General features: G+C 68.4%; 1 protein-coding gene across 1 annotated transcript in view; it reads right to left on the bottom strand.

The window, feature by feature from the left end:
• Window positions 1–302: 302 nt before the first annotated feature.
• Window positions 303–24939, bottom strand: part of Trpm5 (transient receptor potential cation channel subfamily M member 5) — a 27950-nt gene continuing 3313 nt past the window's right edge. The window contains 31 exon segments of the mRNA XM_048361466.1: window positions 303–406; window positions 567–633; window positions 908–980; window positions 1742–1874; window positions 2051–2232; window positions 2328–2451; window positions 2454–2480; window positions 5206–5380; window positions 5653–5785; window positions 5868–5986; window positions 6832–7087; window positions 7212–7304; window positions 7389–7501; window positions 8319–8464; window positions 8784–8907; window positions 10064–10204; window positions 10636–10971; window positions 11286–11404; window positions 12015–12117; window positions 12390–12581; window positions 12724–12788; window positions 14011–14197; window positions 14538–14645; window positions 14647–14705; window positions 15699–15879; window positions 16225–16364; window positions 17675–17817; window positions 18137–18246; window positions 21110–21611; window positions 22338–22536; window positions 23370–23472. Coding sequence (XP_048217423.1) covers window positions 303–406; window positions 567–633; window positions 908–980; window positions 1742–1874; window positions 2051–2232; window positions 2328–2451; window positions 2454–2480; window positions 5206–5380; window positions 5653–5785; window positions 5868–5986; window positions 6832–7087; window positions 7212–7304; window positions 7389–7501; window positions 8319–8464; window positions 8784–8907; window positions 10064–10204; window positions 10636–10971; window positions 11286–11404; window positions 12015–12117; window positions 12390–12581; window positions 12724–12788; window positions 14011–14197; window positions 14538–14645; window positions 14647–14705; window positions 15699–15879; window positions 16225–16364; window positions 17675–17817; window positions 18137–18246; window positions 21110–21611; window positions 22338–22536; window positions 23370–23472 — 4557 coding nt within the window.

Here is a 24939-nt window from a genome sequence, read left to right as displayed (position 1 = left end):
GTTCCAGTGGAAAGCCAGCGCCCACGGAGGCAGGGGTGGGGCTGGAGCCGGCCAGCTGACTCGTGAGGGTCGTGAAGAACAGAAACCATCACTACGGGAGTTTGAAAGAATGGCCTCTTTATCAGGGGCAGAGGGCGGGGCAGGCTCCGAGGGGCCCCTGTGTCCCGTCTCAGGTCAGGCCGGGTCCAGCTGCTGCGGGAGCTGCCCCGCCAGCGCAGTGCTGCCGTGTGCCTCAGGAGAGGGGGGCTCGTCCTCGGGTGCAGATCCAGGGGGAGGCCCGTGTGTCCCCAGGACAGCCGCTGTCAGTCCTGAGGCTGGCCGGCCCCCGGGGGCCCCCTGCCTCCAGAGGGACTCGCTCCGCGGCCGGCAGGTGCGTGCGGGTTCCCACCGCCGAGGCGCTGAGGGCCTGTGGGAAGGAAGGGGTGCCGTCCAGCGGGGCCAGCGCCAGGGAAAGCCGGGCGAACCCCAGCTGGGCACCTGCACACCCCAGTGGCCCCCAGCGTTGGCGGGAGGCAGGGGGCCGCGGCTGGCATTTGGACCTTGCTTTCTCCCGTAGAGACACTTACCCCAGTGGGTGCCGCCCTGGGCCAGTCTGTCGGCCACGGAGGACAGGAGCAGCGCGCAGTAGTTGGCCTAGAGGGTCGGAGGGAGCGCCGGGCGTGGGGTGGGCCCTTCTGTGTTCCACACCCTCCCTCGGGGCCAGGCATCCGTGTGCGAGGTGAGCGCACGGAGGCCTTGCTGGGCCAGCCCTGGGAGGGCGCTGTTCACAGGCGCTGGCCGTTGCCACCCTGGCCCTGTGCACGGGGCCCTCCACATGGCGCTGTCAGGCCCTGTAGGACTGGGGGGCGGGGGGCGGGGAAGGGGGGGCTGCCCCCGGAAGGGCAGGGATACCCGTTCACCGACTTGCCTGTGACTCCAGATGTTTGATGCGCTTTTCTTGCTCTCTCAGCCCCCCGAGGTACTTGGCAACCAAGTCCACTCTGCGGAGAGGCAGTGGGAGCCACGGGTTAGGCGGCCGTCTCCCCATGGGGGTGCCACCCACCCCCAGGCCTCCGCGTGCCCGCGCCCATTGCCTCGACACCCTTTTTCTCTTCTCATTTAGGGCTGGTGAACCCGGGGCTCCTTAGGACACGGCTGGTCTGTGGGCACAGAGACCGCGTGCCCCTTGGCGGGGCCTCCCTCCTGCCTGGGGCACGGGCCCCCCCTTCCCCGGAGGAGGGACACGGGCAGGAGCAGGGCCCCTGGAGTGAGGTCTAGGGGTGGGCGTCTTGGCATCTGGGAAGAAAGGAGGAGCCCTTAGCAGGTAGAGAATGCCATGGGTGTACCCCCCTAACTTCAGGGCGGGCGAGGCCTTGGGAGAGCCTCCCTCCCCACCCCAAGAAGAGGCTGGGCTACTGGGCCCTGAACCCAGCCGTGGTGCTGCCCCTTGCGGCTTCAGATCCCTCGCCTGGAGTGCAGGCCTCGCCCAGCCTTCAGGCAGCTCCCCCCCCCACCTGTGAAAGGGACTGGCTGCCCCTGAGATGCCCAAGCGGGACCAGACCTAGTTGGGCGCTCACCGCACAGAGGGCAGCCCATGGCCGCAGAGGGTAACCAGCTTCACACAGGGCTCCACCCGCCTGGGAGGCATGGCTCCTCCCCCAGGTGCCGGCGGGGGGGGGGCGGCGGTGCTGCCACACTGATCTAGCTCCGAGCCCCAAGCCCCCCCCCCCACGCCCTGTCCGCTGCCCTCCCCGTGTGGCACCTGTGGGCGGTTTTCCGGAGCACCTCCCCCTCGCTGTCCCGCCGCCTCTTCTCCACCTTGCTCAGGAAGTTCTCCTTCTGAACCGTCTCCCAGGTGACGACCTTCTGGTCCAGGGGGTCAGGCAAGTCTCTCTCTTGGGGGGCAGGGAGGGGACAGAGTCAAGCCTCACTAGAGCTGAAAGGGCCTGGAGGGCAAAAGCCAGGCCGGGCGTGGGGCAGATAGGCAGGCGGGGCTGCGTGGGGCCTCAGCAGCAAGGCCAGGCCAGGCCCGTGTCGTCTGTTCTGGGCCCAGGGGCCCGGGCAGCCTCACCTAGGTGCTCCCGCTTGTGCTGGGCCACTCTCCTGAAGACCCGCTTGAGCACCAGGCTCAGGTGGCTGAGGAGGATGAAGGGGGGGGCCAGGGCGGGGCGCCCATGGTACTCCACGATGAGGTGGTAGCGCTGGAACTTCCAGAACATGTCTGCGTTGCCCTGCACCACCTGGAACGTGTAGCTGTGGGAGGGGAGGTGCGGCCAGGGTCACGTCCAACAGGCCCGGGCCCCGGCAGCGGGGCCGGGGGCAGCCAGTGGGGGGGCGGGGCGGGGCACCTGAACATGGCGATGAGCAGGTTCATGAGCAGCACGTTGGTGACCAGCAGGAAGGTGACCAGCAGGAGGATGACCAGCCAGTTGGCATAGAGGTTGGGGCAGGAGGGCGAGCCCTCCCGCAGCAGGGGTGGGCAGAGCAGTTGACCCGGGCCTCTGCAAGGTGAGCAGCGTGTCAGGCCGGGAAGCACGGCCAGAGCGGAGGCCACCGGGCACAGGTGCCCCCATCTGCACCCCGTCCTCTGCGTGCCGAAGCCGCGTTGCAGAAGCCCCAGCCTGGAAAGCCAGAGAGAGGCAGTCCAGCGCTGGCCGGCACCTCCCGCCTTGGGGGCAGCGCCGAGGCCATGAGGAGGGGAAGGTGCCTGTCATTACAGGAGCTAATTCCCCACTCCCCCCGGTAAGGGGGGCTGTAGCCTGTCCCCTCCCCCAGCAAGGGGGGCTATAAGCTGTCCCCCACCCCAGCAAGGGGGGCTGTAGCCTGTCCCCTCCCCCAGCAAGGGGGGCTGTAAGCTGTCCCCCACCCCAGCAAGGGAGGCTGTAGGCTGTCCCCCCAGCAAGGGGGGCTGTAGGTGGTCCCCCCAGCAAGGAGGGCTCTAGGCTGTCCCCACCCCAGCAAGGGGGGCTGTAGCCTGTCCCCTCCCCCAGCAAGGGGGGCTGTAGGCTGTCCCCCACCCCAGCAAGGGAGGCTATAGGCTATCCTCCCAGCAAGGGGGCTGTAGGATGTCCCCCCCCCCCCCAGCCCACGCTGGGTAGTCTACAGCTCCCCAGGGCCCACAGGGGGCACCAAAGCCTGCTCTAGGCCACTGTGGCCTGAAGATTCTCCCTTTGCCAGTGCAGGCTGGAGCTGGCAGGCTAAGCTCCAGCGTGCCTGAGGGGGGCTAGCCCGCCGCTCCAGCCCCTCATCTGCTGTCTCTGCAGTCTCCAATTAACCATTCAGAAACCGGAAGTGGAACTGTGGCTCAAAGTGGTAGAGCACCTGCCTTGAGCAAAAGAGCTCAGGGACAGCAGTGTCCAGGCCTTGAGTTCAAGCCCCTTGATGAAAGTACACACACATACACACACACACACACACACACACACAGAGATCTGAAAAGATATCATTAGGCCAGGCTGGACACAAAATACCCCTGGGGCCAAGCTCCAGCAAGAAGGGGGAACACCAGGCCTTGGGACCTGTAGCTGGGAAAAGGCAGCCTGAGGCTCGAGTTTCCCTCTCGACACAGTCATGCTAGAGACAAGGCTGCACTGAGAGTGGCCCGGGGTTGACCCCATGGGGCACGGCATGGGCAAGGTCACTGTGAGCTATGGCCACAGATGTGGCATCCATGGTGGTCCTGCAGGGCTTGGGGCAGCTTGGGTTTATCTGTGGCCCTCCGGCGTCTGCAGGTGGCACATGCCCTGTGCAGGCAAAGAGGCTGGACTAGAGCTGGCCCTGCCCACGGGGAGGGTGTGTGACGGTGTGGCCAGCAGAGGGCGCCCTCAGCCCTGCTCTGGCCATCTAGAGAGCCCTAGAGGGCTAGGGGAGGGGGAGAGCAGGCGGAGTCCGGTTAGACCTATGGTGCCCAGGATGAGCAGAAGCGCCAGAGACACAGCAGGGGGGGGACTAAGAAAACAACTTTGGAAATGGCCTGGGGACATTAAGGGGTCATTCCCAGCCCCCCTCCCTGGGGGCCTGTGCTTGCTGTGGTCTCACTGCCATTTGCTGACCAAGATTGATCACATCTCCACGACTGGCCTGGCCTCGGGAATACAGGATGGCCGGGCTCAGGCCTTGATGGCCCACAAGCCAGGGGGGGCCCAATCCCCAACCCCAGACAGAGAAAATGACCCCTGTGCACCCACTCCATGCCCCGTTCCCCTCAGGGTATCCCTGAGCCCTGACTCTGCTCATCTTGCCTGAAGAGCTAGGACTCTGCTTGTGGAAGCCCAGTGACCACAGGGACCTGCATGGGACCTTGGTCTGGCCGCAGGGGTCCCTCCCTGCACCCCTGTTCCGCATGCCCACGTGACATGAGGAAGCTCCCAGGGTCTCTACCAGCCCCTGCTGGGTACAGGACCTGGCTGAGAGACACCCCTGTCACATGGGCCACAGCCCTGCACACTGGCTGTGCCATCAGCAGAAGCAAGGGTGTGATCAAGAATGGTGTGGAACACTGCCTTATTATGTAACTGTACCCCTTTTGCACAACACCTTGTCAATTTTTTTTAATTAATACATAATTAAAAAAAAAAGAATGGTGTGGAGCCTAGCACCAGTGGTCCAGGCCTGAAATCTTAGCTGATCAGGGGAATAAGATCTGAGGATCAAGGTTCAAGGCCAACGTGGGCAAGAAAGTCTATGAGACTCTGGTTCATCTCCAATTAACCAGAAAAAAAAAAAGATATAGAGCTGTGGCTCAAGTGGTATAGGGCCAGTCTTGAATGAAAAAGCTCAGGGACAATGTCCAGGCCCTGAGTTCAGACCTCAATAACCATCATATACGCACGCACACGTGCACACACAGTATATGGTGTGAGGCCTCTGGCAGGTGGCAGGTCAGTCCTCACCCACAGGGCTGTCTTATCACCAAACAGCCCCTCTGCGCTCATGCCTGTCCTCTGCCCCTCACAGACCACGCCAGTGCTCCGCTGGGCCCTTGGCCCTCCTAGCTAGGGCCCCACCGTCCCCAGCCAGAGCGAGGCTGGGGCTCAGTGATGGAGCAGATTCTGACTCCCATGTGGGCCTGATTGCAGGTGTGCAGGACACGGCCTGGCCTCAGCTGCCCCAGCCAGGGCCCCCACGGCCCAGCAGGTCCCTCCGTAGAGGCACACATCCTGGGGCAGTAACCCGGGACCGCGCTGGCTGCCCTGGGGGTGGGACCCCCACCGGCCAGGCACACACCGTCAATTTCATCCAGTGGGATCTGCCCAAAGATCTGCAGGTAGGGCCGGTAGAGCACTCGGCGGAAAATCCACTCGAGACGGCCGTCCTGGGGGTGCAGCAGCGCCTGGGTGGTGACCCCGTAGGCCACGAGCCACACGCTCAGGAAGAAGAGGAAGAAGAAGACATCCTTCATCTGCAGGAGAGGGGTCACCAGTGCCTGAGCTGCAGGGTTGCACCGCCCATTCTACAGGGGCCACGCCCACCGGAGTCAGGGGTCTCACCACGTGCTCACCAGCGGCCACGCCCACCACAGCCGTAGGGTCTCACCACGTGCCGGCCAGAGGCCACGCCCACCACAGCCCAGGGGTCTCACCACGTGCTCGCCAGAGGCCACGCCCACCACAGCCCAGGGGTCTCACCACGTGCTCGCCAGAGGCCACGCCCACCACAGCCGAGGGGTCTCACCATGCGCTCCACGATGATGATCTTGGGGCCCAGCTGCTTGTGAATGGCGAAGATGTGGATGAGCCGAAGTGTGAAGACCATGAAGTCGATGGCGAGGACTGTGCGGCCGGCCTCGAACACAGAGGGCAGCATCCTGCAAAGGGGTCAAAGGCAGGCGCCAGGGTCACGCCAGGATCTCGGCGGCCCCAGGGGCTGTGGGGTCTCGGGCACCAGACCTGCAGGTGACGCCCACGATGAACAGGAAGATGGCCACCATGTCGCACTTGTTCCAGTTGTCTTCCACATACAGAGTGAACTTCTTCACCAAGTGTGTGTCCTCGTCCGTGAAGAAGCCCTGACGCGTGTGCGGGGGTGTGGGGGGGAGAGAGGGTGTGACTGCTGCCCGGCCCACCAGGTGGAGCAGGCCCTGCCTCCAGCATGAGGGGAAAGGCTGTGACGTCTGCCCCCCCCCACCCCAGGGATCTGCAAGGATCAGTTCACCATTGTAAACCAGGGTCCCCCTAGGCCAGCACCAGGGCTGGATTGAAGCTATTCCAGGGCTGAGCTGGGGATCTGAGGTTGTAGGCTGGAGTGTGCCCAGTGCATGTAGCTCACGCCTGTAATCCTGGCTACTCAGGAGGCTGGGATCTGAGGATCCCGGGGATGGGGGCGGGGGGCGGGGAGTCAGCCTAGCTTGGGCAAACCTGAGAGACTCTTATCTCCAATTAGCCAGCAGACAGCCAGAAGTAGAGCTGTGGCTCAAGTGCTAAAGCAAGTAGCCTTGAGCAAGAACACTCAGGGACAGCACCCAGGCCCTGAGTTCAAGCCCCAAGACTGGCATAAGTGAATAAATAAATACATTTTTAAAGGGCTGGAATGTGGCTCAAGTAGTTAGAACATCTGCCTAGCATGTTCAAGGCCCCGAGTTCAAGCCTCAGTACTGAAGATACAAAACAAAGCACACAGAAACAAGCAAGGTCAATCTGGACTTGGGATCGGTTTCTACGGCGCCCCTGGGCTCAGGCAGCGATCCCCCACTGCGAGATGAGTCTGGGGGTGTTTCCCTGCCTCCCTCAGTCAGGACCTGGATTCCGGGCTCAGGAGGACGGGGAGGCGGGAGGCCCCACCGTGGTTTTGTTGAGCGGAGAAGGCCCGGCCCAGCGGGCCCCGAGCCGCAGAGCCCCGGGCCTGGCCGCTCACCTGCCGCGTCTCCTCCAGCACCAGCGTGAAGACCCAGAAGTAGAGGACGACCTCAGGCCCCGCCGGCCCCCGCGCGGCCGGCCTGAAGTCCACCAGCAGGACGTAGGCGAACAGGAAGAGGAAGGCGAAGTACATCACCACGTTCCCCAAGAACACCGTCACCGGGGCGCCCCAGAACTTCCGCCAGCGTGTGAGCAGGAAGGCGGCGCGCGGGCCCCGGCTGCCGAGCGGGCCGGGCCCCTCCAGCACCCCGCGCCTGGCCGAAAGCGGCCGAGCCGTGAGGGGCCGAGGCCTGCTCCCGGCCCCCCAGCCTCGGGCCGGGCCCCACCTCCGCCTCCTGCCACTGCCGCCGCAGGGCCCCCCCCCCCCCCGCCCCTTACTGGCCGCCTGGGCTGTACAGCAGGGTCTTCTCCGTGTCCAGACTATCCAGCTCCTGCAGGTCCTCCGGGCCCGGCCTCGGTGGGACGTCCGTGCTGCGGCACAGAGACACTCAGGCCCGAGGACAAGGACTCGGGCACCCCGGGGGGCCCCGCCCGCCCGCTGGCCACCCAGCCCACCTGAAGGTGATAAGGTTGGTGTAGATGAGGGCGGGGCAGGCGAAGGCGCCCAGCAGCCGCAGGATGGGTGTGGCCGTGGCCATGTCTCCCCACCAGATCTTGGTCAGGAAGGCCTGGAGGAAAGGCGCCTGCGCTCGCAGCCCCCCTCGGCGCCCTGGGTGGGGGGCAGGAGGGAGGGCACGCCCACGGGAGCACGGCTTCTCCCGCCGCCGGGAACTCTGCATCCGTGTGGATACACGCATGCATGGGTGTGCATGCACAAGGCACCCACGTGTGTGTGGGGGGGGCTCGGGTCTCGCTGCCTCTGGAACCGTGTGCAACGCGCATGTGTATCAATGGCTGCACATGCATGTGCATGCTCGCACACGTGTGTCTGTGTGTGAGGGGGTGGCTGTGTACACATGCGTCCCGTGTGCACGTGCTTGTGTGTCCTGGAGTGGACCGTGCGGCCTCACATTCTTGGTGTTTGTGTGCTCAAGGCTGGTGTGCTACCACTTGAACCACAGCTCCATCTCCAACTTGTTGCTGATGGACTGGAGAGAAGAGCCTTACAGATTGTGCTGCCCAGGCTGGCTTTGAACCTCAGTCGTCAGGTTACAGGCCTGAGCGCTGCGGTCCGGCCTTGTGCAGTTCCGGGAGGAGCCTGAAGGCTCTGCCTGGCGAAGGCACTTGCCCTGGGGCGGGCGAGACACGTTTCCCCCGCAGAGGGCGCCGGAGCCCAGCTGTCCCCTGGGTGGCGGTGACGTGGCTAGGGATCTGCAGCCGGAGGCTTGTCTGCGCCCGGGGTCACCTGGGCCCCGCCCGCTGCCCACCTCCTGTGTGTCAGGGGTCACCCGGCCCCGCCCGCTGCCCCCCTCCTGTGTGTCAGGGGTCACCCGGCCCCGCCCGCTGCCCCCCTCCCGGGTGGGCCGAGGCCCGCCAGCCGCTCACCTGCACGCCGTCATGGGCGAAGAAGGCCCTGGCGTCGGCCTCGGCGGCCAGGTGCAGGCAGGTGGTGCGGCCCCAGCCGCGGTTCCGGCGCACCAGCAGGGCGAAGGCGCGGTCCTCGCTGTTGCTGTAGCACTCCGAGAAGAGGTCTGCGGGGCCCGGCGGTGGGGCGGGGCTGACGCCGGCGCACAGCCCCCCACCTCCGCCCACGCTCCGCCCCGTGGGGTGCCCCGCATCATCGCCCCCCCCCGTGTCCCCCGGAGCCTCGGCCCCCTCTCCACGCAGGTGGCCTCCCCGGCCCATCCCCGCGTGCAGCCCGGGCTGTGGACGCGGCGGCCGTCCCCACCACCTGTCTTCTGTTAGGACTCGGGGGCGGCTCCTCCCTGCAGCGAGAAGAGCTGCCTGGTCCACAGAGACGGCTGCTGTCGCCGGGAGGGCACCCCACGCCGCCCCCCTCCTGCGGCTCACCCAGGGCCAGCTGCTCGTACTTGGCCTCACGCATGGCCTGGGCCACCTGGGCCTCCGTCTCCAGGTGGGACATCTCCTTGACGATCTTGCAGGCAGCCAGAGCCGCGGCCACGCCCTCCCTGCCCTGGGAGTCAGGGTCTCAGGAGGTGCCCCCCCGGCCCCCGGCCTCCCCCTCAGGTCCCGCCCTGGGAGTCAGGGTCTCAGGAGGTGCCCCCCCGGCCCCCGGCCTCCCCCTCAGGCCCCGCCCTGGGAGTCAGGGTCTCAGGAGGTGCCCCCCCGGCCCCCGGCCTCCCCCTCAGGCCCCGCCCTGGGAGTCAGGGTCTCAGGAGGTGCCCCCCGGCCCCCCAGGCCCCCAGCCTCCCCCTCAGGCCCCGCCCTGGGAGTCAGGGTCTCAGGAGGTGCCCCCCGGCCCCCCAGGCCCCCAGCCTCCCCCTCAGGCCCCGCCCTGGGAGTCAGGGTCTCAGGAGGTGCCCCACCCAGCCCCCCAGGCCCCCCCGGCCCCCGGCCTCCCCCTCAGGCCCCGCCCTGGGAGTCAGGGTCTCAGGAGGTGCCCCCCCAGCCCCCCAGGTCCTCCAGGCCCCCGGCCTCCCCCTCAGGCCCCGCCCTGGGAGTCAGGGTCTCAGGAGGCGCCCCCCAGCCCCCCAGGTCCTCCAGGCCCCCAGCCTCCCCCTCAGGCCCTGCCCTGGGAGTCAGGGTCTCAGGAGGTGCCCCCCCAGCCCCCCAGGTCCTCCAGGCCCCCAGCCTCCCCCTCAGGCCCCGCCCTGGGAGTCAGGGTCTCAGGAGGTGCCCCCCCCGGCCCCCGGCCTCCCCCTCAGGCCCCGCCCTGGGAGTCAGGGTCTCAGGAGGTGCCCCACCGGCCCCCCCCGGCCCCCGGCCTCCCCCTCAGGTCCCGCCCTGGGAGTCAGGGTCTCAGGAGGTGCCGCCCCCAGCCCCCCCGGCCCCCCAGGCCCCCGGCCTCCCCCTCAGGCCCGGCCCTGGGAGTCAGGGTCTCAGGAGGTGCCCCCCCCGGCCCCCCAGGCCCCCAGCCTCCCCCTCAGGCCCTGCCCTGGGAGTCAGGGTCTCAGGAGGTGCCCCCCCAGCCCCCCAGGTCCTCCAGGCCCCCGGCCTCCCCCTCAGGCCCCGCCCTGGGAGTCAGGGTCTCAGGAGGCGCCCCCCCAGCCCCCCAGGTCCTCCAGGCCCCCAGCCTCCCCCTCAGGCCCCGCCCTGGGAGTCAGGGTCTCAGGAGGTGCCCCCCCCCCGGCCCCCCCAGGCCCGGCCCTGGCGACGCGGCAGACACCCACCATGGCCCAGAAGTAGGTGGCCATCTCGTGGCGGTTCTGCAGCACGGCCCACAGGAACAGGTCCCTCCAGGGGTCCTCGCTCTTCTGGGTGAGGTCCAGCAGCCACTTCTGGCCCGGGGGGCGCCTGGCGGGCCCCTTCTCCTGAGGCGCGGACGTGGCCCTCAGCCCCCGCCGGCCCCCGCCCGGCCCCCGCCCGGCCCCCGCCCCGCCCCGCGGCCCGGCCCGCTCACCGCCGCCCCGCCCCCCGCCCCGCCCCCGCCCCGCCCCCGCCCCCGCCCCGCGGCCCGGCCCGCTCACCGCCGCCCCGCCCCCGCCCCGCCCCCGCCCCGCCCCCGCCCCGCCCCCGCCCCGCCCCCGCCCCGCCCCGCGGCCCGGCCCGGCCCCCGCCCCGCCCCGCGGCCCGGCCCGCTCACCGCCGCCCCGCCCCCGCCCCGCCCCCGCCCCGCCCCCGCCCCCGCCCCGCGGCCCGGCCCGCTCACCGCCGCCCCGCCCCCGCCCCGCCCCCGCCCCGCCCCCGCCCCGCCCCCGCCCCCGCCCGGCCCCCGCCCCGCCCCGCGGCCCGGCCCGCTCACCGCCGCCCGCCGGTCCTGGTAGAGGCCGCGGCAGGCGTCCTGCAGGAAGTCCTTGAGCAGCCGGGACACCTCGTGCAGGGAGAAGGCGGGCGGCCCCGCGGACGGCTCCGCGGCCTGCTGCGCGCCCAGGCCGGCCAGCGTCAGCCGCCCTTCCTCGTGCTTGCGCTGCAGCAGGCTGAAGAGCAGGCTTTTGGGGGACACAGAGCGGTAGAGCTGCTGCAGCCGCCCGTAGGTCAGGAAGTCGGCCATGTCGGCACCGCTGTCCACGAAGAGGCTCACGAACTCCGGCTTGTTGCTGACCAGGGCGTCCATCATCACCTCCTCCAGGTCGCGGGACTGGACTCGCCCACCAGAGCAGAAAGAGCGGACGGTGAGCGGACGGGCAGGGGGGGCTGGGGGGTGGGGGGCTCTCCTTGGGGTGCGCCAGCTTCTGCCCTGAGCTGGTTTGCGGGCAGGTCAGGGAGGGCACCACGTTTCTGCTCCTGACCCTGGGGCGTGGGCTCCAGAGCAACCCGGCCTGTCCTTCAGGGTGCCGGCCTCATCTCCACCTGCACCCCGGGGGCTGGGCAGCGCGCCTCCACCCTGGCTTCCCGGGCCATCTGCGCAGTCTCTGCCCCGTGGTGGCCAGAGCCAGGCCCGGGAGCCCCCACCTTCCACTCCACGTCCCCGCTGAAGATCTCGCTCCTGGCGATGTCCACGCGGTCCCAGGCCACGGCCAGCTTGAGCTCGTCCAGGAAGTCCTGGGCCTCTTGGCTGTGGCTCTTGCAGGCTGTGCGCAGAGCGGGGGCGGATGAGGGGCCAGGGGCGGTGTCCTGGGCCTCCTCCTGGAGAGAGCCGCCCCCCTCCCAGAGGCCCTTCCTGGAGGGGAGTCCGTCCACGCGTGCCCCCAGCCCTCCCCATCCTGTGCCCCACAGTGCACTCGTCTCCCAGGGAAAGCACGGCCCCCGCCGAGGCGCGGGGCCCAGGCTGAGGGCCGAGGGGAGCGGTGACCCCGCTGGGCAGGGCTGGGGGCACAGCTCAGCGAAGGAAGAGACGCGCGAGGCACCCCGACTCCCCCTGAGTGGAATGTCCCCCAACCCACTGTGTGTGTGAGAGAGAGAGAGTCGCTGTGTGGGGCCCAGTCCCGGGGGGCCCCCGCCCTGAGGGCGGCCGACATGCGTGGCCCCCCTTTCGGGTGGATGGAAACGTGGAACAGGCGACAGTCACGCCGCAACCCTTACACACACATTCACACCGGGGCAAACGTGCGCACCGGGACGCGTGCGCAGAGCCACGGCGGCCGGGAGCTTCCTCCTCCTCCCCGCGCCCCCCCCCCCGCCACAGGCTCCCCCCCGCCGCCCGCTCCTCCCCGCCGCCCGCTCGCCCCCCCCCAGGCTCACCCTTCACCAGGGCCTTGAGGATGACCGTGTCCAGGCCCTCGGAGCCCTCCTGCTCGAAGTCGTACACGGTGAGCAGCTGGGGGTGCGAGGCGATGCCTTGCAGCTGGGGGCACCGGAGGAGACGCTGAGGGCCCCAGCTCGGGACCCCAGAGGGGCAGCGGCCGCCCGCACCCCCGCCCAGCCCAGGTCTGACCAGAACTACCCAACGACAGAGGGGCTGGCCGTCCCGTCCCTGCGCCCCAGTGGGAGGAGCCCGGGGGCCTGCCGGGGGAGGGGGAGGGCAGTGAGGGCAGAGACTGCCCCCCCACGCCCCCAGGATGTCCACAAGGACCAGGCCAGCCCAGGAGGAGCCCCCCGCCCCTCAGGAGTGCGTACCAGCTTGGTCCAGTGCAGAATGGCTTCCCAGGAGAAGCAGTCACTGGGGAACTTCTCCTGAAACTGCTTCTCCACCATCTGGGGCACCAGCAGGTGGGGCTGGGTCACCAGGGCCGCCAGCACGTCGGCGATGCCCCCGGAGCCCGCCACGATCAGCCACGGGGTGGCGTGCTCCAGCGCCCTGGAAAGCCTCTGGGGTGGAGGGGGCCGGGGGGGCTGAGTGCCCATGTGGGGGCCTCCCGCTCCTCCCTTCCCTCTTGGGGGGGCTGGGGCCCCACCGTGTCCTCCAGGAGGCCCTGGGCAGCCAGAGCCCACCCGCCTTCCCGGCTCCTACCTCCAGGGTGCTGGGGTCTCCATTGACCAGAAGGCAAAGAACTGGGATCTCGATGCTGCCCGTGCCTGTGGGTAAGCAGCCTCTGAGCCACCGCCAGACGCTCAGAACCGGGGGGGGGGGCAGCAAGGGACCCCCCTCACGAGGAGGGGTCACCACCCACACCCCAGACCCCTGGGCTGCCCGGCTGCGCACACACGCTGCAAAGGTGCCTGCCTGCCTGCCTGCCTTCCTTCCTTCCTTCCTTCCTTCCTTCCTTCCTCCCTCCCTCTCTCCCTCTCTTCTTTCCTCCTCCCTCCCTCCCTCCTTCCCTCCCTCCCTCCCTCTCTTCTTTCCTCCCTCCCTCCCTCCCTCCCTCCCTCCCTCCCTCCCTTCCTTCCTCCCTCCCTCCCTCCCTGCCTTCTTCCCTGCCTTCCTTCCTTCTTCCCTCCCTCCCTCCCTGCCTTCCTCCCTGCCTTCCTTCCTTTCTCCCTCCCTCCCTGCCTTCCTTCCTTCTTCCCTCCCTCCCTCCCTGCCTTCCTCCCTGCCTTCCTTTCTCCCTCCCTCCCTGCCTCCCTCCCTCCCTCCCTCTCTTCCTCCTTCCCTCCCTCCCTCCCTCCCTCCCTGCCTTCCCTCCCTCCCTCCCTCCCTCCCTGCCTCCCTCCCTGCCTTCCTTCCCTGACAGTCCTGGGGCTTACCCTCAGGGCCTGAGCACTCTCCCTGGGCTTTTGTGCTCAGGCCTAGTGCCCTCCACTTCTGGCTTTCGTTTGTTTTCCTTTCTTGTCTTTTTAAGGTGGTTATTATAAAGCGACACGCAGTGTGGTTACAGTGCCCCCCGCCCAGGCTGGCTTCCCGCTGTGATCGTCAGATCTCAGCCTCGGAGCCGCCAGTCCCGCAGGTGTCGCGGACGCCCAGCCGCTGCTTTCATTGCGAGCCCGCGCTCCATCGGCCTCAGCAAGCATCTACATGTTTTGCCCGCTGGAACTTTACATTCTCGGTGCACGTTTGACTCCATCGTGAATTTCTTTACAAATACAACTCCCATGCCGGTGTTTCCTGGTACACCCGTCCACCCATCCTCCCAACCCCCAGCCACCCCCCCATCCCCCCACTGCCCACGCTGCCCCCTGGTGGCAGAGGCCCGGGTGACTGCCCGTGACCCGCTGCAGATCTGACGGATCCGGCTTGCTGGGCCCCCGGCCCCCAGGCCCTGCCCTCCCCTCCCGGTCCTGTCTCCTCCTCCCCTCCCTTGCCTGCTCCCCTGTCCAGAGCCCCCCCCCCGTGGCCCCCGGCCGGCGGGGTGGGCCTCACCCCCGTAGCCCGTCCTCTGCTGGGAGATGTGCCGCTCCAGCCGCAGCCGCAGCTCGGCCAGCGCCTCGTCCCCCGACTGGGCGGCCGCCGGCTCCACCAGGACGAAGTGGGAGAGGTTGCTGTCCAGGGCGCAGAGGGAGCCCTGGCCGCCGCCGTCGTCGGGGGGGTAGCGGACAGGGGCGTCCTCCTGCAGGGGGAGGCCGGGGCGGGGGAGGCAGGGCCCTCAGGACACGGGGCCCACGGCCGTGGTCCCCCCACCCCTCAGGCCGGGGGAGGCCGGGCTCCAGGGCCTCCTTTGGCGGCTGGGGCCGGGGACGCCCCTCCTTCCGGACGCTTCTGGGCTGCGGTCCAGCTCCACCCCCGCGGAGGGCGCCCAGAGTCCCGCAGGCCTGCGCCCACATCCCGGGCCACGCCGCCCCCTGCCGGTGGCACGGCGCCCCGCGGCCCGCCCGAGACCCCAGGCCCGCCCCTCTCCTCCCCGCGCCCCCCCCCCCCCCCGTGCCGCAAGCCGGCCGCCCACCGCTCACCTGGCCGCCTTCCAACAGCTGGCGGTGCAGCACGCGGCCCAGCGCGGCCATGCCGACGGCCACCACGCGCACCCCGACGGACGTGCTGGCCAGCGAGTGGTCGCGCACCCGCCTGCCCGACGTGCCGGGCCAGCCCCACGCGGAGGGCGCTCGTCAGGATCCAGGCGCCTGCGGGGCGGGCGGGGGGGGGCTGGTGCCTCGCGGCCCCACGTTCTCCCCAGCCGGCGGGTGCGTGCTGGGGGAGGGGGGCTCCCCGCTGCGGGGAGGGGGGCTCCCCGCGGGGTCCCCGCTCTGCCTGGCGGCTGAGCTCTCCCAGGAGCCCGACGACAGAACCCACGCCTGCGTGTGTGTGTGTGTGCCGGCCCCGAGGCCTGAACTCAGGACCTGGGTGCCGAGTGCCGTCCCTGAGCGCGGTCACCTGTGGCTGGTGCGCTACCACCGGGGCCACAGCTCCGCGTCGGCCTTTTAGTTGATGAATGGGAGAGTGGGGCTTGAGGGACTTCGCTGCCCTGGTGGGCTTCGAGCTGTGATCCTCGGATCTCAGCCTCCTGGGCAGCTAGGATTACAGGTGCGAGCCACCAGCATTTGGCCGGATCTTTCTTCCTTCCCTCCCTCCCTCCCTCCCTGCCTCCCTCCCTCCCTCCCTCCCTCCCCCCCCTCCTCCCTCCCTCCCTCCCTGCCTTCCTTCCCGTCTTTCTTTTTGTTCTGTAGTGCTTGCGCCATGCCAGGCACGCACTCTACCACTTCAGCCACAAACCCAGCCTTTTTTTGACTTTCATTTTGTCTTGGAGGTGGAGTCTCTCGGTAGATTTTGCCCCCCCTACTGGCTCGGGCCGCACGGAGCTTCGAACTCCCGACCCCCCCCCCGCCTCCCCCTCGGGACTGGCTGGGATGACGGGCTCCTGGCGCCACAGTGGCTTCTCCTGTCCCTCACGACCATCGCTTCGGCAGCGAAGGATCTGGAACCCCCCAGTCCTCCCGCTGGGTTTCTGCGGGCAGAGCCGGCCTCCCAATGAAGCCGGGTCGCTCGGCTTGGAGCCCAGTACTCTCAGGATTTGCTTTCCAAGGAAGGCGTGGGCCCTTGGGGCCCCGGGTCCCGGGGTACCGCCATGCAGGGCACGGGGCGCGGGGTGCCCGCCTCTCGGGGGGGGGGAGCCCCACCTGTGCTCTGAGCCGCCTTCACCAGCTCCTTCCGCAGGACGTCCCGCAGCCAGGGCTTGGGGGCGCAGGGCCGCTCCTCCCCCACCAGCGACACCACCAGGGTGGGGGCCGGCAGGTGCCACTCCCGGAGCAGCAGGTCGAAGAGTGCAGAGGAGGCCACGCTGCTCGGCACCTTCACGAACTGGGGGGCGCGGGGGCGGCGGCTCAGAGCGCGGGCACCGCCGGGGGGGGCGGGGTCCTGGACACGGGGTGCCCGGGGCGCAGGGTGGCGGCGGGGTGCTGTGGGGGGGTCCCTGGGACCCTGCCTGGAGCACGGGGGGTCCTGCCCGCGGTTTGGGGCGGGGCAGGCGGGGCCCCACACCTTCCAGACCGCCTGGGTGGGCTTGGGGGTTCCAATCACCCCTGGAGGGGAGGAGGCAGCAGACAGGCCCCCGGCCCCGAGGTTCCGCCGCCCGCAGGGCCCGGGGGAGCCAGCGCCAGCCCGGTCCAGCAGGGGAGGAGGGGGGCCGCGGGCCGCCGGGCCTACCTTGCCTCTCTTCTTCCTAGAGCCTCCGAAGTCCACCTCCCCGCGGCACAGGCCGGGCGCCCGCCGGGCTCCGGCCTCCGGGGGGCCTCCGGGGCAGGAGGCCTTGGCTGGCCTGCATGGCGCTGTCTCTGGGGGACACAGAGGCGCGCGATGGCCAGGTCACCCCCCCTCCTTAGAGGCGTGGCAGCCGCCACACCGGAAGGCCCCCAGCCCAGCCCCTGCCGAGCGGAAGCCGGGGACAGCGCAGGCCTCCCGGCTCCTTCCAGCCGCCCCGCCCAGGCCCGGGGACGGCTAAGCGGGGCCATACCCGTGAGCCCCTCTCCAGGGGCTTGTGGGGGACCCTGGACCCCTGAGAAGCTTGGTGGGGAGCTCCCCGTCTGCCAGCCCCACAGTCCACCACCCGCCACCCTCCCTCGGGGCACACACGGTGGGCAGGGGAGGGGGTGGGCAGCCTGTGGGGAGGCCTGGGAGGGTGAAGTGGGGGAGGAGAGGGAGCCCGATTGAACAGGTGGAGACCCAGGCAGCGGCGGCCCGGCCCAGGGGAGGCCCGCAGGGGTCGGTGGCAGAGCCGAGGCCCACCCTGGCCCTTCCAGGCGGAGGGGGGAAAGGCTGGTGCCACCCCTCACCCTCGCAAGACTCCGGGCCTTTCCGGATCGCCAGGCCAGCTGGGCGGCCTCGTCCCACGTCCCGCCCTTCCTGCAGGAACCGGAGCCGCGGGCCGCCGTGTGGAGCCCGGTCCCCCCAGGCGCCCCCCCCCCCCGGCCTGAACCCCGCCTTCCCGGGGTGGCTCCCTCTCCAACTCAACGTGGAGCTCACCAGCGCCCCCAGCCTCTCCCCCAAACCACGTCTCCAGCCAGAGTAGAGCATTAGCCGAGGTCTCTCTGGGGTCTACCCGGCACGGGGAGCAGCCCTCCCGCTCCTCCCTCCCCCCACCAACCCCCACCCGCTCCGGCTGCCCAGGAGCTCCCACAGTGCCCGGCTCCGAGAGCCCCCTTCGGCTGATCTCCACGCGCTTTCCCGCCCAGGCTGCCTTCACCCCGAGATCCTCGGACCTCAGCCCCGGCGCAGCGAGGGTGACAGGGGAGCCCCGCGCCCAGCGCCCTGCCTTGCTTTTGAAAGAGGGTCTTACGAACGTTGCGTGGATTGGCTTTGAACTGGATATCTTCCCACCTCCAGACACGTATCCCCACCCCCAGATCGTGGCAGGCGCCCCTGAAACCTGCGCTTCCTAGAGAGGACCACTATGCGCGTGGGTGCCGGGGGGGGGGGAGGGGGGGCAGGAAGCCATCAGCCACAGCGCGGGTCCATCGGGTGCCCCCCGGGGCTAGCCTGGGGGCAGAGGCTGGGCCAGGGCCTCCCCCCGCCCGCCCCCCCCCCCCGTGCTCCTGAGGCCTCTTGAAGAGCAGACCTCTCCCCCCCCCCCCGTGGCCTTGAGTCCCCCTCCCCCTACCTTTGGACGTGACTTTGGAAGCGGGCAGGGTCTGGGCCGTGCAGGGGGGGTCGCGCAGGGCGGGACCTGCTCTCCATCCGTGGCCCGGGGTTGCCGCGACGACGTGGAGACACACTCGAGGCAGAAAGGGGCAGGAGACCGTCCTGGGAAGATGGACGAGCAGGATGGAGGGATGGGGGCCCCAAGCCAAGAACAGCAGGAGCCCCGGGGGGAGGGGAGGGGAGGGGGAAAGGAGGCCCCCCCGGAGCCCCCAGAGGGAGGGCTGCCCTCCGGGCACCTGGCTGGGGCCGGGCTGAGGTGGCCAGCGCCTGTCCCGGGAGCGGCGGCTCTGTGGCCCCGTCAGGCCCCCGCCCCAGCTTGCCTGGTCCCCCACCCCACCCCGCCCCGGCGGGATGCAAATCCTCCCCTCCCCCTCCCCGCAGACACCTAGCGCCCAGGCCCGCGGAGGCAGCATTTGAATACGCTTGACGGTCTGGGGATGGGGACGAGCCCTGGGCGGAGGCCATGCGGTGGCATTTGTGTCCCAGAGCCGCGGGCCCGGAGGTCTCACACGGGAGGACCGGGTCACCGTCCTGGGGACACAAAGCTGGGGTCCGGGAGCCAGCAGAGCCACCCCTGCCCGAGGCGCTGGGCCGCGTCTGCCCTGCCGCTCCTGGGCCTCCAGGGGAGAGGGGGTTGTGTCGGGTCCTCGTGGGCCTGGCCTCCCAGCCCAGGGGCGGAGGGGAACTTGGGCGGGCGCCCAGTGCCAAGCAAATGAGGCCACCGCAGGGAGGGCATGCAAAGGAGTCAGGGATTTGCGTGTCCCGGCGGGGTGGGGGCCGCCAGGGGGCCCGGGGGGGTCCCCAGCTGGAGCAGAACCAGGCTGCTGGGCCGATGGCCACTGCTAGCCAGACGCCATCACAGAAACTGCCGGGCCTCCCTCCCGCCCCACCCCCAAGCCCACGGAGCCCCTCCCCGCCCCAGGCTCCCGGGCAGACCCTGCCCCGCCCTGGCGACCCTCACCCTGGGGCCGTCCCTCGCCCCGGGGAAGGAGGACAGGGGTGTGGCCATGCTCCCGCCCACCTATCCCACCCACCCCAGGGGGGGGGCGCCGTCTGAGGCCGTGCTTCAGTCCCGGGGAGGACCACGCTGCGGCAGACCCATGTGATGTCCGCGCACCGTCCCAGCGGCGAGCGGCCCGTGAGGATCGCTGGGGTGTCTGGGTGCCTCCCGCCGACCGCAGCCCTGGGCCTTCCTCGTCCTCCTCTCTCCTTTCCAACCCCCGGCCTCAGAGCCTCTGTAAAGCATTGTCAGCCAGGGGCCGGGGGTGGGGGGGGTGGGGTGCAATCCCAGCTTCTTCGCAGTGGGGCTGAGCTCTGAGGGCTGGGGTTGGAAGCCAGCCCCAGGCAGCACAGTGTGTGCGATTCTTATCGCCAACGAACCACCAGACCCCCAGACGTGGAGCTGCAGCTCAAGTGGTAGAGCACCGGCCTTGAGTGCAAAAGTTCAGCGTCAGCGCCCAGGCCCTGAGTTCAAGCCCCAGAACCCCCTCGGGTTTTCAGAGCATGGTGTCTGGGGACGGTGGGTGACACAGGAGAAGAACCTGACGCTTCCGTGCACCCTTGCTCCAAGGGACGCCTGGGGCCCTGCCCTGGCACCCCACAAAACCCTAGCCCAGGAATAGCAGGGGCCGGCGTTCAGGACCTGGCACGAGCCACCAGAGGGCGCTCTAGGGCCACGGGCCGAGGCTCCCGGGCTCGGAGGCGCCAAGCAAGCCCGGCCCAGGGGAGGCGGGCTCGGTCACCTCCACAGTAGCCCCCTGTGGGCCGGGCCAGCCCAGACCCCGCCGAGCCCGCACCCCGAGAGGACGCGGAGCCATCTGAGGTTCCTCAGGAGTTACGAGCTCCGGGATCTGAGATACAGGCGGGGCACCGCGAAGCTCTCGGGGCCAGAGGCCCTGAAGGCCCAGTCACGGGGGGAGACCCGCCTCGGGGAGCCATAGCAAAGGTCAGGGGTCCACCGGTTCCCCGGGGTCCAGCCTGGGGCCTGTGCAGGGTCAGGTGCGTGGGGCAAGCAGGGGTCCCTCGGGGACCTGGGAGCCCACGATGGGGAAGCTCCGCCTCCCCCACCCTTCTTCCACCCTGGTCCTGACGCGCCACCCTGAGAAAGGCCACCTCCGCCTCCGGACACCCAGCCACGCCCCCCCCCCCCCCCTGGCTTCCCAGGCCTGTCCCCGGGACAGCGGGTCACCTTCCAGGTCGTGACACCGCCCCGCGGAGTCACCCCCGTGCTCAGAAGCCATCCAGCAGAGCCTCGGTTCCACCCACCCCAGGACTCCCGCAGCCACGCCCCGAACCCCCACTTCCCACAGCAAAGCCACAGCTCTGTAGCTGCCTGGGGGGGTGTCCTCTGTTCCCCCCGCTTCCTCCCTCCTGACCCTCTGGCCCTCGAGGGCTCCGGCTCTCCCCGAAGCTTCATCGGGCTCTTCTCAGCCTAGGGCCTGGGTTCAGCCAGTGGGCCCTCGGGTCTAAGGTCCCGTCCGCCGGCCTCTGGCCCGCCCAGCCTCCTGGGGCGGCCCCTGCCCCGGCCCACCCCGACACCTGCCACCGTCCCTGGCGCACCACCCAGCCCACCCGCAGCAGGGACAGCCCTGTCCCCGTCCACAGAGGGCGACAGAGGCCGGATGACTACGTCTCGGGCTCAGGCTGGGCGCGGAGACGTTGCAGCTGTGCCCGGGCAGGGAATCTAGAAACGACCGGCAGAAGCCCGGTGGGTCAGGGGTCAGGCGCTTGCCTGGCACACAGGGGCCCGCGGTTTTGATCCCCGCAACAAGAACGCGAGGACCCAAAACAGTGAAACTGCAAGGGCTCCTCTGCCAGTGCGCTGGGGCGCCAACAAGGAAAGGAGGGGGAAATAAGGAAAGGGGGAGAAATGTGAAGCTGGAGAGAACCAGAGACTGGGGATTCGAATGGGTGGCCAGAGACAAATCTCACGGTAAGAGTTCTGCGGATAGCCGAAGGAAGCACAAGCCATCTGCTCATGCGCTAGTTACCCTCCTTCACCCACCACCATCCCTCCCAGTATATATCCGTCCCATGATCCATGCACCTCCCCACCCACCTAGCCCAGCCGTCCATCCGTATGTCCACTCACCGACCCCCATCTATCCATCCACTTATCTACCCCTCCCCATCTCATCCATCCACTCACTGATGGACTCAGCTTTCATTCACTGCCAGCATTCCCCTGCCATTCCCACCCATCACTGTGCAATCCATCCCTCCATCCACCCCTCCCTCTACTCGCCCACCTGTCCATCCATCTTCCCCTCCACCCATCCCTCCACCCGCCAACCTGCGCACCCGACTCAACCATCATCCATCCGCCATCCGCCCACCGGTCCGCCCACTAACTTCCCCTGGGTGCCTGGCCCCCTCCAGGCGTGCAAGTCAGCACCTGGTGTGACGCGCCCACGCGCGGCGGTGGAGGCGACCCGTGCGCGGGCCCCGGGCGGACGTGGAGGGGGCGCGGGTCAGAGCGCAGGCGGCAGGCCGGGCTCTGGTGCAGGGTCGTCCTCCCGGGCAACATGGCCGCCTCCCGCGGGCCCCCGCCCCACGCTGTGCCCCAGCAAGGCTGGCATTCAGCGGGCCCGGGATGAACGCCGCAGGTGGCTGAGTCACCCGCCCCCCCCTCCTCCGTCCCCGGCCCCCTCGTGCCCGCCCCGGGGCAGGGCTTGCTCAACCCCCTCTTCAAGTCCACTCCTGGGACCCTGGCCGTGGGGGCTCGGCCGGGCAGGCCTTGCCAGCGAGAGCCGTGACGTGGGGGAGGGGGGGCGGGTGCAGCCTCCGGAGGGGCCCCCGGGTGCCCCGGGAAGCCGAACACCGCCACCCCCAGCACGAAGCCCGTGTCCACGGCCCCGCGTGGGGCGCACTGTTCCCCGCAACGAGAACGACTGCCACTGACCCCGGAAGGCTGTGGGTCACACAGGAGCGTGGGGCGCGAGGCCTCCGCGGGGAGCTGGGGAGGCCAGAGGGCGCCCCCGCTGGGCGCTGTGGGTGTGGGAACGTGGGGGTGTGCGGGAGGACAGGGCTGCCCGGCCTTTGAGGAGGGCAGGGCTAGCCGGGTGCAGCCATGGCCCCGGGGGGCGGGGGGGCGGCCCCCTGCCGCGCGCTCTGCCCGCTGGTCTGAGCCATTGTGCTCAGGTTGTTTTGTCCCTTTGTGTTTGTGTTCCAATGCTGGGCTTTGAACTCGGGGCCTTGAACTTGCTCGGCAAGGGCTCTACCACTTGAGCCGCACCACCCACCTCAGAGGGATTGTTAAGGGACAGGGACGGGGGATCCTAGACTCTCTGTGATCACAAAAAGGTACATGGGCCACACACACACACACACACACACACACACACTCTCAGCCCTCATCTTCCTGGGCTGTTTCCCAGCTTGAAAGAGGAGAGGTGAGCACACAGCTGTGAGTGGGAGCTGGTGGAGAGCCAGCGTCCGAGCGCCCCGCCCCGTCCCCTCCTGTGCCGCGCTATCATCCGCCCCGTCCTCTGCCCCGTCCCCTCCTGCCCTCGCCTCTCCTCCGGTCCGGCTCTGTCTCTCCACGCCCTGTGGCACGGGAGGAATGGCCTGATCGTCAGGTAAGGAAGTCGGCCGGCTCTGTGGGTGTGAAAGGATCTGCTTACGGGGCGTCTTTCCCGGTGTCGCCCACGGGGCGGGACACAGTGGCGCTCAGTGTGTCCGCGGAGGGCGAGTGGGAGGGATGTGTCAGGGCTAAAGGACTCGGGCAGGCCCGGCCTTGCCTGTCCTGCTGGGGCGCCCCGCCTCGGGGACCCTCCGAGTCCGCCTTGTGCTGCAGAGGGTGCCCCGAGTGTCCCCCTCGGTCTGTGGGGGGGGGGAGGGGGCCCAGTGAAGGGCTCAAGGGAGGAGAGGGTGTCCCAGGAGCTGCCGGTGGGGGGCAAGCAGGAGCGCTGGTCTCCTGTTGGGGAGGCCCATCCACAGGGAGGGTGGCCAGCCAGGAGGACCCTCAGAGAGAGACAGAGGCCATGCAGCCCTGGGGGGGGGGCAGCAAATCCCTCCCGGGGGAGCCGAGGTGGCCCCGCAGGTCTGGTGGGGGTGCTGGGGAAGCCTGGGTCTCTCCCGCCCCTCCCCCAGAGCTCCCCTCCGCCTGGCTGTAGGGCCAATGCACAGAACAGTGCCCGGCATGCAGCTGGGGCTCAGTGGGGTGGGGGTGGGGGGGTCGGGGAGCCACCCAGCGGCTGCGGGCTGGGTCGGGCCTGGCTGGAACTCCCCGCCCTGTCCCCCCCTCTGCGGCAGCCCCACCCGAGCCTTCTGCCACCTGCCCTCTCTCCTCCTCTGCTCGCTCCTTCCTGGGTCCCCCATTCCTCCCCTCCCCCCTCCCGCCCACCCCTCAGGATGGAAGGAAGCTTGTGGCACCCCGTTTCCAGCGTTCTGGGGAGAGTCTCCCCACTGCGGTCCGGTCCCAGCTGCCCCGGGCCAGCACGGGGCCTCCAAGAGCCTCCCACGGCTCGGGCGGCAATTGGTATAATTTGTTTTTAAAGGTGGAAATGTACACAAAGGTGAAGAGCCCGGCATAATGACCGCATTCACCACCGGGCTCCAACAATCCCCGTCTCAAAGTCGTTTTGTGTAAACGCCACCTGGCTCCCTCCCCCTCCCCCATTCTTTCCAAGCACTGCCCACAGCCCCACGGCTACCCACAGTCCTTTGCAGCATGAGCACCCCTGGCAGCAGGGACTCCTTCACCCCGAATTCACACGGTGGGTGGGGCCGGGGCAGGTCACCCTCCGCCCTGCGCACCTCCAAAAGTTCAGAACAAGGAGGCCAGGCAGCAGCCAAGGGCGGGAGCACCTGCGTCACCACGTGGGTTTCAAAGGCATTTGCCGTGATTTAACCCACAAAGTCCTCCTGACATTGAACTGGTCCTGCTACTGACCCATCCCTTCCAGAGGTTTCCAGTGGACAGAGCTGTGAACGTCAGCAGCCCCAAGGCAAATGGAAGGGTTGGCTTGTAGTCCTTTTGCGTTTGCCTTTGTGTCTTTTATCTCTTACACAGAGCCTTTGGGTTCCTAAGGAAATTCACATGACGATTAGACTTGATAGAGATAGATATGATTGCAAAAGAACAGGACAACTAGCCTCTGCTATCTGCAGCTCTGCCTCTGAAGCTCAGCTAACCCCCGACTGAAAACCAAATTGCATTTGTACTGAGCACCAGGGCTTTCTTCTGGTCGTTCGCCCCTAGACACAGGGCACAGCAACAAGGCACGTGGCATTGACATTGGGCTAGGTGGTCTTCAGTCACTTAGAGCTGATTTAAACTCTAGTACTGACAGCATGTACTGTGGGATTCCATGGGTGGCTGAACTGTACCATGATTCAGCCACTTGAAGCCCATGGTGACTGTTCTGTGGTGTGTGTGTGTGTGTGTGTGTGTGTGTGTGTGTGTGTGTGTACTGGGGCTTTTAGTTCAGGGCCTGGGCTCTGTCCTTGACTTCTTTTTCCTTAAGGCTGGCGCTCTTACCACTTGAGGCCATAGCTCCACTTGCTTTTTCCCCCTCCTGATTCATTGGAGGTAAGAGTTTCATGGATGTCCTGCCCCAGGCTAACTCTGAACTGTGATCCTCAGATCTCAGCCTCCTGACTAGCTAGATTGGCGGCGTGAGACGCTGGCACTCAGTTCTTGCTAATACTTAAGCACTGCAGTTTACAAACTTACATCTCGCTTTCTATTTTCCTCCCATATCTTTGTTCCTGGCAGTGAGATTTCCAGGTCAAAGGGCACATGTGATTTTGCTAGTATTGCCAGAATTCCCTTCCGGGGTGACGAGGAAAGCACCTGCTACCCTGCCTCTCCCACCGATTGTGCCTTCAGACCTCTGGGCCGCTGCCCATCAGATAGGCGAGCAATGGTATCGGCGTGTACTTTTCCTCTGCGTTTTTCTTGTGGTGAGTGAGCTTTTTCTTTCTTAATTGCAGAGGCCACAGACTTCTTTTCCCATGCATTGTTCACGTCTTCTGTCCACAGGGTAGTCTGTCCTGCTTTGCGTGTCGGTGACACGGCCCTTTGCCTGGGATGGAGATTGCCAACGCGCTTGTATTCGTCACTTACCATTGACTCTGCAGATAGTGGTTTTCTTGTTTCTTTTCCTGCTGCTTCTCAGGGAGGCCCCCTACCCTTCCTTCCAGGAGCTGCGGGGCGGGGGCTTCCCTTTACCCCTCACACCCGAGCCTCTGGTCCACTGGGGAGTGAGAGGTGGGGCTTGC

The sequence above is a fragment of the Perognathus longimembris genome, chromosome 13, assembly GCF_023159225.1.
Source record: "Perognathus longimembris pacificus isolate PPM17 chromosome 13, ASM2315922v1, whole genome shotgun sequence".
Lineage (NCBI taxonomy): Eukaryota > Metazoa > Chordata > Mammalia > Rodentia > Heteromyidae > Perognathus > Perognathus longimembris.
Note: the sequence above shows the minus strand (reverse complement) of the source record. Positions and strands in the feature narration are given on the sequence as shown.